Source organism: Alosa sapidissima, chromosome 17 (assembly GCF_018492685.1).
Source record: "Alosa sapidissima isolate fAloSap1 chromosome 17, fAloSap1.pri, whole genome shotgun sequence".
Classification (NCBI taxonomy): Eukaryota; Metazoa; Chordata; class Actinopteri; order Clupeiformes; family Clupeidae; genus Alosa; species Alosa sapidissima.
In genome coordinates, this window is record NC_055973.1 from 18233245 (window position 1) to 18244269 (window position 11025).

The following is an 11025-nucleotide window of genomic DNA, read 5'->3' on the forward strand; positions in this document are numbered from 1 at the left end:
TCATTTCTTTAGAGATCCGGCCGTGAGTTTAAAGCATCATTTTGAAACCTTTGACCTGAAGACTCGGTAGTGATGTTGGAACAAACCACGTTATCACAACCCTTTCATGACAGAGCCATTTCTCTTCATACCAGACGATCATAGGGGTACATTGTTCCTTTAATCTACGGTATACATCTGCTTTGGGTGTTTTGAGACATGTTTAAAACCCCTGCTTGTCCTTTGGAGTATCCTGAATGTGTTGCACAGCTGCAGGTATTTCCTCGTACAATGTCACGCATCAACCAATGTTTCCTATTGAAAACAGACTTGTCCTATAACTATGACTTTTTCAGGTAGGTCACTTCCTACATCCTGAATATTTGATAGCAGATTCAAACAGATAAGCTCTAAATTACCACAAGGGTATGGTGTGTATCACTGTTCTTGCTTCTATTCCTGAATGGCATGGCAAATAAAGAGAAATGAAATGTGGTAGTTCAGTCTGTATCCTCTGCTGCTTTACTGCAGGTCTTTCTGCAACATCTATGCCAGTAGGTGTCTGCCCTGGTCAAACAGAATTTAGAGTTGACAAAACCATGTGGATCACCCAGACCTGTTCACCGATGTCCTCCAGACCCCAATACTAATCACAATGAGAGCTCTGGCCTGACCCTGGATCTGCTCAGAATGCCAAATATGGAATCAGAAGCACTGCAGGGAATGAAATGCTTGTCTACTCACAGCACTGAGCTCCAAGAGGTAATCGTGTCTGGTGAATTAGTCAAAAAAATAATGAATGGATGATATGCGTGTGAGGAGATGTGGGGGGAGGGGGTCAGTGCGTGGGTCTTGATTTGTGAGTGTGAAGTGGACGGTGTCATTAGCAAGGTGCCGCATACAAGACAGAGGGAGTATTGTTGTCACCAGAGCCCTTAGACAAGCTTAATGAGAGTGAAATGAGGAATCTCACTCCGTTAATAGCACTTTCTATAATTAAACTCTTTCATAAGTGCAATACACACAAGTTGAGGACTATTCTTTTAAATTATGAATTATAACATTCCGTGGTTAGAGTCGGTCTTTTTGTTTCCTTGGAAACAGATGTGCAGAGCTCAACTTGTGACTGCTGATTGGCTGAGGCCTGGTAAGTATCACATATATAATGTGTTTTTTGAAAACTCTATTCAGGATTTTACTGCCAAAAACATAATTTTATCCTTAATCAATAGTATTCAGAGAATTTGTAATGGTTTGCCAATTGTTCTCCTTGGCTCTGTACAGCTCAGTTATAGACACTGCATCTTACTGTAAGTATTATTTGTAAAAACCATGGACTCGTCAACTAAGGCTGAGTATCTAAGAAGTCCACTCAATTATGGATAAAATATGAGCTGGCAACTGCGCAACCAAGTGGAAAAATTGGTTTTAAAAGGAGTGATTTTTCTACATTTTCCCGCATGCAATCAACAAACCATACAAATATAGATCAAACAAATTCCCCTCGCAGTCTTGTGACCTCTTTTCCAGAGGCAGCAAAGGATTGCCAAATCATAGAACTGCATTATACTGACAGACAGGGGAAAAGCATGACAAAGCAGACAAGGAAGGAGAGAAAGAATGAGAGAAGACAGACAGAGGCAGGGAAAGGGGAGAGGAAGAACAATTGTCCTCTTGTTTCACCACACACAGACACCCTGAGGCAACGGGCTCTCCACAGCTGTGGAATTTCCCTTTGGAGCTGGGCACAGACAGTCTGAGGTTTGGGAAGAGGCAGCGAGTCAGCAGAGGGCCAGCCGGGGACCTCCACCCTGAGATTACCTCCCTGCAGTCCCACAGGAAGTGGTGCTGAGGGACAACAGTGGCCGGCTCATGTCATGTGCGGTCAGGGGTATTACGGCCCCCTTCTGCTGATTCAATTATTGTGGAAGTGGAGTTAAGGCCTACAGGACAATATTTTGATAGCAGTGAGCCGAGGTGGCTTCACGGACCTCCCCTAGCAAATATTTGGCTTTGGGTCAATGCTATTATTAGCCCCCTGAGGAGCATGTTTGGCCCAATCTTTTCACAGACAGACGGAGATGGCGAAAGACAATAAAGTTATGGCAGCATGGTGGGAGACTTGGCTAGAAGATGCCCCGAGGGTTAATACTCGAAAACAACCCAGACCCCCCCAAAAGAAAAGGGGGAGAAAATCAGCATGAGTCATGTGTGCTGTTGTCATGTCAACAAAACAATCGGTTCCACATTGCTTGGAGTTTCTAAAAGATCATGCATGTCTCCCAGCATATTGTGGTATGTTTAATTTATATTTTTATTGATTGTGTTATGTGTGTGAGTGTGTAATATAGTAGCCCCTTTATGTTACATGTAAAGAAAATCCCCAAAAGATAAAATAGCACAAGACGTCTGTGATGTCAGGTGATTATACGAGCCAATCAGACACAGAGCAGAAGAGCACATGCTGTCTCCAAGACAACTAAAGACTAAAGAACTTTGTGTTGGTTGGCATGCTGGGCTCGGGGATCTTTGCGGAAGCCAGAATGAATCATCATATTTGTGGAGTGTATTTGTGGATTGACGGAGCAAACCACCAGTTGTCTGTGAAAACACAGACTTAACTGACTTCACTGCTGCCGTTAAATGCACTCATATTCAAACAGAATATTAGTCTCAAAGCCTGATGTAGCAATTTCTTTTCCAAACAACTGCAGATGAGGCTTGTGGAAACCGTTTCAGGAAGGAGCTGCTTTGTGTCTTATAGCTCAAAAAGGATCTTCTGTCTGACAAGAATGGAAGAAAGTATTCACTTTTAAAAAGGGTTCAGTGACTAGGAACAGCAGTGTACCTGAATCCACTCCTTGGTGGAATCCTCGGCTGGTGTCCAGGCGTTCTCTTCATTGTTGAGTCTGGAACGTTCTGGTGACCAGCTGGAACTGTAGAAGGAGGTGGCCACAATGTGCTCTGGGGGGATTTCACCTGACTCCAGGCCCAGAGGCTCAGAACAGTCAAAGTCTGCAGAGAGAAGGGGCGCTTGTGTGAATAAGTAGTGATAAATTTCCACATTTAAAAATTCACGTTAGCAAAACTGTTGTCGGCCGATAACACTTGATTGACTTGGTTAGTGCAGATATGACAAAATGTGAAGGTGGCCAAGGAGGTGTAGAAATGACATGGTGATGGTGATGGTGTGTGTGTGTGTGTTAGTGTGTGTGCGTGCATGCAGAGGGAATCTGTTCACAGAGCTAAGCGTCAGATCCCAGGACAAGGGAACAAGTCATGCCCAGAGTGCCACCCCCCCACCCCCCACCCCCAGGGACTCAGCCACCACTCACACACGCCACTTCAGCAGTGGTGGCCCAAATAAAGAGCATATCAGCTCTGCTTCAGCGATTTACCCTCCATTCTCTCCCTCGCTCCTGGTCTCTCTCTCTCTCTCTCTCTCTCTCTCTCTCTCTCTCTCTCTCTCTCTCTCTATCCCACTTGCTCGCTAACTCCTTCCAGAAAAAGGCATGTAATGGAGGTCTACAGCTGAAAGTGTACTACATTAAGACATAAAGCCGTATTCATAAAACATTCAGCTTAGGCTCTTACCAAAGAACCGGAGACAGAGAAAATAGAACCGTTATGCATTACAATACATTAAAGAAGTTCGCCCCCTTAAAAACTTTCCTGTAGGCACTTTTTTGTTCTGGGTGAGTGTGTTTTGCACATGCTGCACATTTCCTCACACTAGCCTAGGGTGGAAAACTCCCAGTCATTCTCTGGTTTGCAGAAAGAGAGAGACATATATCAGACTGAACGCCATGCCACCCAGGTTCAGCTGTGTGCTGAGTGTTTTTGTTGACATGGGACAGTCGTCCCTCTGGCTCCTCAGCCTGGGTGGCTGTAGTATCGGGGGTCGGACAAAGTTCAGCCCCTGACCCCTGGGGGCTGTTGTCCAGACACAGGGGCACAAAGGAAATTAGTGCTTGTATGTGTATATGTAGGGGGTGCAACTAGGCAACTAGCTAACGAGTCAGCAGAATGACCAGATAACTACAAATACACCTCTACAAACACATCAGTTAAACAGTCTGACACACTCAATGGCATTCCTTAAGACAAGGACGCATCAGCAAACAGGTAAAGATTGTGAGAGCTCACACGTTCTCACAGACACATGCAAACACACACAGTCTCAGTGACTGATGCAGTGGCCCACTGTCTGCAGGTCTAACTGGTGGAGAACAGATGGAGAGCCCATCTGTGTTAGCTGTGAAACATCAGTTACAGTTGCCGTGGGTTACAGATCATGCACCGAGCACTGCATATCAACCCATGCATCTAAAACAGACCACTGCTCTAAAGCTAAGACATTCAGCGAAAAGCACAGTAGTATATCAACTCTGATTGAGACATTCTATTCAGACTCTCCATCCAAACCACAGTGACCACAAACGCTGAGTGGGGCACACAGAGTTGCTCTGTTTCCCTGCCGACAGCTAGCATACTCTCATGGTGTTGCCCGCCTGCTAGCAGAGCACATAGCAACAGCACATCCCACCAGTGCTCTAAGAGCCATGCTGGAAACCAGCTTCGGTCAAACGGGCTGCTCAGGTCAAACCTCATGTGGGCATTTAGGGAAATGCATTTGAGTTCATCTTGAGGCCAGTCTGAGGCCCTTCAGGTAGGGGGGCTTGCACACACTGAACCTTCTAGCCTGAGAGATACCTTTTAGAACTATCATGTTGTTCGGTGACCGCTCTCAAGTGGGCATGACTTATATAAAAGCAATCAATCAATCATCAGTTGGCTAAGCTGTTCAAATATACCTAAGATAGCCCAAAATGCTATATTTTGCACAGAGATGTTAGCATGAGATAGCATTAATCTAAGAAGACAGCAGAGCTGGATATCTTTACTCTTCTGGCGCCACTTCATTGATGCCAGACCAGTAGTGGGCTGGTAAAAAGCCACGTTAAAAACGTCTGTGTGTTTGTGTGGGTTGAGGGGTTTTTAAAAGCAATGTTACAGAATGCAGATTTATGGATGTGATTAATAATTAATATTACATGTCTACCGTGCAGGGCTCCAGCTGTGATAACACTGAAACCATTCAATATGGCTGCCAAAAAGCACATACAGTACAGTAGGCCTATAGAAAAATAATCATTTTTAGGTAATAATGCAGATTACAGGAAAGACGCATTTATCATCAATCTCCTTATTCTAGTCGCTCCCCACATTACAGTAATCAAGAAATAAAATATATTGCTCTGTTATGTAAGCTATCTAAACTTCAAACTGATGCCCTAGTTTGTTAATGGCAGCCACCCCTAAAATACATGAATTAAAATACTGTCTCTAATCCATCTTGGGTGGTCTTCCCACACAGGCGAGATCAGATCTGTTGTTGACGCAGTGCTAAGTCAGTGCATTGGCAACACTGCAGTCTCTCCACTCCGCCTGCCTGACTGCCTGCCTGCCTGCCTGCAGAGCAGAACCAAGCAGAACTTGAGGAGTGTGCCAGAGGAACGCTGTCACCAGCAAGCCAACAGCGCATACAGATTACTGGTGAGCACTCTCTACCCTGCAGCTGAGGTCATTAGTGTTTCAAGAAATATACAAAAATCAAGAGCTGGATATAGAGAAAAGTGCAAGGGTGTGTGTGTTGTTGTTGTGTGTGTGTGTGTGTGTGTGTGTGTGTGTGTTTGTTGGGGATTGGTGGTGGTGGGGGGTATGTGGGTGTGAAAGACAGAGAGAGAAAAGAGAAAGGGATAGAGAAAGCAAGTAAAAGAAAGAGACATGGAGTATACAGAGCGAGCCAGAGAGAGAAAAAAAACAAGACCTACAGACAGAGAAAAAGCAGAGAGCTGGGGGGGGGGGGGGGGGGGGTTGGGGGGGGGGGGGGGTAGGAGAGAGAGGCTGGGGATGCCAGCGGAGCAGGGGAGGGAGGGGGGGAGGAGTCAGGAGGGTTGAGGGTCGTCTGTGAACAGATTTACAGTCTCAGCGAGACACTAGTGTCTGGTGGAGCTCGCTCTACTCGCAAATGAAATGTTTAGCCGGAGCATTCTCAAATTGGGGTGAAGAGGTTGCGCCCTAGGGGCAGTGGTGTTTGAAAAAAAGCAACAAGGAACTGTCGAGCAAGAACGTGTGGGAGAGTGAGCATGTGTCTGATGCTACATTCCTGAGCACCGGTGTATAAACCAAGGCTCATAAAGCAGGGCTCTATGATGCGTGACTCTTCTCCCGCATCTACTTAATGAAAATGTGTGGGCGTGGGTGTCAGACAGAGATAGATGGAGAGAATGGGGGGGGTAGAGAGAGAGAGAGAGAGAATGTGTGTGTGGGGGGGGGGGGGCAGATAGAGAGAGAGAGGCTGGGGACGCCTGTGTGTGTGTGTGTGTGTGTGTGCACGCATGTATGTGTTGTAAATAACAAGGACATGTTGATTTAATAACTCTGTCTTCTGTCTCTCACGTTATTACAGAGAGTGCCTCTGCACAGTGCACAGCACCAATTCACCGGTTCAACCTTTCTCCCCACTTGTTTTAACTCCAGGAAACAACAAATTACTGCTAGTAGTGAGTATGTCAGTATGCATGACGCATCACATTCAGGATTAACTTCAGATAAGTGTGGAGGTGAAGAACTTTCAAGGCCTTCCTTTTAGATTTCATATTCTGTACTTCACAGTGCTTATTTGAATTTCCTCTTAGGGATCAATAAAGTATCTATCTATCTTATTTGAATCAAAACCTGCAGCTGAGTGTTGAGATGCTGCATACCTTTGGGAATCTTTCACACTATGGATTATACCTCACAGATGAGCCGGAGTTGAGGGTTTCTTAACCATGTGATACTTCAGAGGGAGTGTGCAGTGCGGCTTCGAGTCTGTTCATACTTACCCTCAGACACAGTGCGCTCCAGGACAGTAAAGTTGGCGGAGAAGCCCTCCTTGGCAATGGCGCTGTCGGTGTTGATTGTCAGGGCAAGGATGCCCGTGTAGGAGATGATGCGCCCTGGAGTGGTCTGCCCACAGAACCGGCCGATATATGGACCCACTGTGAGGGAAAGACAAACGCACACAGAGAAATAGATTGCATCGTCACAGAAATGTTGGAGAAACACGGGTGAAATTAAGACATTAAATCACAGGGAGGGACAACAATGGTGTACTGAGAGGAAGAGAAAGAGTCATAAAGGGTGCTGAGAGGGATTCAACTCCAGATAGGGAGTCCAGACTATAAAGAATGCCGAGAAATGTGTCTGTTTGCTGTGTTTTACGCAATCACGGTGCAAACAGACACACAGTCCAGAGGCCAGATCTCCACAGGGTGTCCACTGGATCCCGGTTGACCTCATCACGACCCCAGAGAACCCCTAAATGCCCAAAGCATTCCAATTCCACACCCACTCGTCATCGGCTCCAACCAAAGGAAAGGGAAGACAAGAGAGCCAGAGCAAGAAGAAAGGGAGCCCTCTGCCCAGCACAGGGCCAGCCTGGCGTTTCCGTCTGCTTGTCAGTCATAAATTCCTGGGCCTCTTTTAATGGCGGTGCTGGTTTTTGGTCTTGAGGTTGTCTCGGTCACACATGACTGGCTCCCCCAAAAAACCCGCTCAAAAAGCAAAGAAAAGGGGGAAAGAGAGAGCAAACAAATGGACGTGGGAGGAAAGAGAGGGAAGCACAAGGAAAATGAAGGGCAGTAAAAGTGAGCCTCTGACACGTTCCAGTGAGCACACTGAATACATGCATGCTTCATTTGTGTTAGGGAAAGAAAAGGTGATTCAGAGGCAGGCAGGGAAGGAGAGAGGGAAAGAGAGAGAGAGAGAGAGAGAGAGAGAGAGAGAGAGAGGAGAGAGAGAGAGAGAGAGAGAGAGAGGGAGAGAGATAAAAGAGGAGGGAAGGGAACAAGGAGAGGTGAGAAGAGAAAAGAATAAAGTTTTAATGAGATGGTGACATTGGTGTTCCTCTCTCTCTCTCTCCCTCCCCTCTCTCTCTCTGTCTGTCTCTCTCTCTCTCTCTCCCTCTCTCTCTCTCTCTCTCTCTGTCTCTCTCTCTTTTCTTTCCCCTGTGCTTATCAGTGATTAGCAGCTCTGTGATCTGTGAGGCGAGACGGTCGGCCGTTCTTCAAGAGCACGGCCCTCAACCAGTCAGAGCACGACAGGGAGATGAAAGAGACCTGTCAGCTGTGCGGATGGACTGGGGGTGGTCGGGGGTGTAGGGGGGTGTGGTGGGTGCATATGGGTAAGATAGAACAAGGCTCTAAAGAGGCCGTAACCATTTCCAGAGGATAACTGATGCACCAGGTGCACTTATGTGCTTATGGATATTTCTATGATCATTTCTTCAAGACAAATCTAAGAAAACACATTATGTTATTATATTTGTGTTAGGCTATGTTTGTACATATGTTTGTGTGTGTGTGTGTGTGTGTGTGTGTGTGTGTGTGTGTGTGTGTGTGTGTGTGTGTGTGTGTGTGTGTGTGTGTGTGTGACTGCATGTGTGAGACATGTCCAAAATTGTGTGCATGACTCAACAGCGCAATGAAATATTAAAGAGCTGCTCGGTGTGAACTCTCTGTGCTGCCTGTGTGCTCTGCTGGAGAGCGGGAGGGGAGGGGGGGGGCGGGGGGGGGGGAGTGCACGCGGCGGGGGTTTGGGAAGGAGGGGCTACATCCCCTGGTGCTCCGTCGAGGCCTCCGTCTAGCGCCTATAGTCTTCTGCACTAATGCACTATTGATCCATGTGGCCCTGCAGGTAGGATGCAAGTCTCTGAGGGAGATGGAAGCCCTTTCACAAGCCACCGTTTCCCGCTCCCCCCCCCCCCCACCATGTCCTTCCTCTGGTAAAGGGGTTCCAGAAATGGCCATTGAGCATGTCAAGGCCTTCTCCAGAAAAGAAAAACACGTCCCAAAGTACTGTGCTAAGCCCACCCCACCTTTGACCCAGGGGATCAGAAGGACAGTGGCCTCCTTCCCCTTTCCTTCTTCCTTGACTGTTATCAACCACAGCATATCTCTGAACAACAACCCAAGGACAAAAAAACAACTTTAACCACCTTTCCAAAGGAAACTTCAATAAAAAAAAGACCCTGCAGTTACAGTTCAAGTTCATAAAGTTCTGTTTGAAGACTGAACAAAACCACCACAACAGCCTACTGGCAGTACGTGTCATCTCTTCCTGCTATCTTCTCACCTCATCTCAAAAATAGAGGGCGATAATAAAGATATGTCACTGATGCCTCCGAGGACCATTCTGTGACTACCCGTTTTAATAATCACAGCATGCTGTAGAAACACTCTCTGATTTCCTATCGCATGAAAGGCTCCCCCTTCCAGAGACATAACAACACTTAGTCCAGACGCTCCCCATTCTGTCTGTGAAATCATTTCAGACGAGTGCTCTTAGGGAGGGAAATGGCAACAGTCTGCATGCCAGCGTGGGCACCCACCCATCCTAATGAATGAAGACAAATAACTCTAGTCAGACCCGAGACAAGGCAACGCTCTCACGTCCCGCAGCCCTGGGCACTGCTGGCACTGGCCTGGGCCCCTTGTTGACATGACGTTGACAGGCCCCACTAATCATGTTCTGCTGACCCTGCTGATGTTTGTGTCAGTGTGTGTGTGTGTGTGTGTGTGTGTGTGTGTGTGTGTGTGTGTGTGTGTGTGTGTGTGTGTGTATGTGTGTGTGTATGTGTATGTCCTGGAGGCCCCCGACCTTAACCCCATCCTGATAAGACTTTACTTATCTTCACTTTTTCTTTTTTACCACCAGTTGTTTGTGTTTGTTGCGTAAGGGAACGCTCGTCAAGGAGTGCCATTTCCTCGCCCCCCCCCCCCACCCCCCGGAGATCAATCACAGCACATTGTTATGGCGCGATAGAATCTCGCCCTCTGGGGAAGGAGGGGGGCAGAACAGACTGGAGAGGGGGAGCAGGCAGAGCCAAGGGCAAGACCTCGCTCCTTCTCCTCCTGCCTCCCACCCCTCTCCTCCGCCTCCGCCAGCGAGAAGAGCAGCTGACACAGAGGTCCTGCTCCGGGCAGTCTGGCCTAAATATGAGCATTGTGTTCGTCAGGGCCTGGCCCTGGAGGCTCGTAAGCCGGCTACAGACTGAAGTGGTGCATTGTGGGGTTGAAGTGATTCTGGGTCATCTGACTGTATGTCCAGTGCTCATGGCTATGTTCAAGCACGTGACTTGTGCTAAAAATGTAAATAAATGTGACTGCACGTTTTCTCGCTGTTGGTTGTAATTGTTGTTTTGCGGTACTCATAAATGCCTACTGCAATCATTACAGGAAACACATGTGTATACAAGTGTGTGTGGGTGGCATGTTTTTTCCTTTGTGTGTGTGTGAGTAAGCGCGCGTGTGTGTGTGTGTGTGATGGAGAGTTTTAATAGTCACTGACCCCCAGGAAAGCCGTCCCAGATCTCCAGGCGGTCATAGCGGCAGTGGACGCCGGCGGGAGGGTTGGGATCAGGCTCCAGCTCGAAGCTCTCAAACTCCAGCACAATCTCCGACATCTTCGGGGCGAAGATCATGAAGGTGCAGTCCAACTGGTTGGGATACTTCTCTGGGTAACCTGGTGACTTGATAACTCCACTGTTAGAGGTGAAGTTTCGAGAACATTCTGGGCCTGGGAGAAAGAAGATAAAAAAAAAACTTTAGTTTGTTTGTATCAAATTGTAGTATTGATATCTCTATCACTTATTCAGTATTATCTTCACATTACAACATGCCCTTGTCTTTTCCCATTACCTCTTACTATTTTACTCTGTATGTACAGGCAGCCCCACAAAAATATGTGCCCCACATATTGCATGTCTGTGTAACATATTACATATATTGCACACACACACACACACACACACACACACACACACACACACACACACACACACTCACCACAACCCTGTTCCGGCAAGTGAAAACATTTACTCAGACATCTCCCTTGAGAGTGGTCTGTGCACTGATGAGGGAGGGATGTTAGTGTAGGCGCACACATACATCATCACAGTACTCCGGCTTCATGACCGGGGCCTTGCAGCTCCCCACCTTC

General features: G+C 47.2%; 1 protein-coding gene across 5 annotated transcripts in view; it reads right to left on the reverse strand.

Moving 5' to 3' along the window:
* The window catches only part of nrp1a (neuropilin 1a), a 59911-nt gene that overhangs the window by 21110 nt on the left and 27776 nt on the right, over positions 1–11025 (reverse strand). For all 5 annotated transcript variants that reach the window (XM_042068348.1, XM_042068351.1, XM_042068350.1 and 2 more), the window contains 3 exons: positions 10375–10602; positions 6870–7025; positions 2828–2994 (listed from right to left, as the gene is read on the reverse strand). In XM_042068348.1, coding sequence (XP_041924282.1) covers positions 2828–2994; positions 6870–7025; positions 10375–10602 — 551 coding nt within the window. The remainder of the gene's footprint in view (positions 1–2827; positions 2995–6869; positions 7026–10374; positions 10603–11025) is intronic.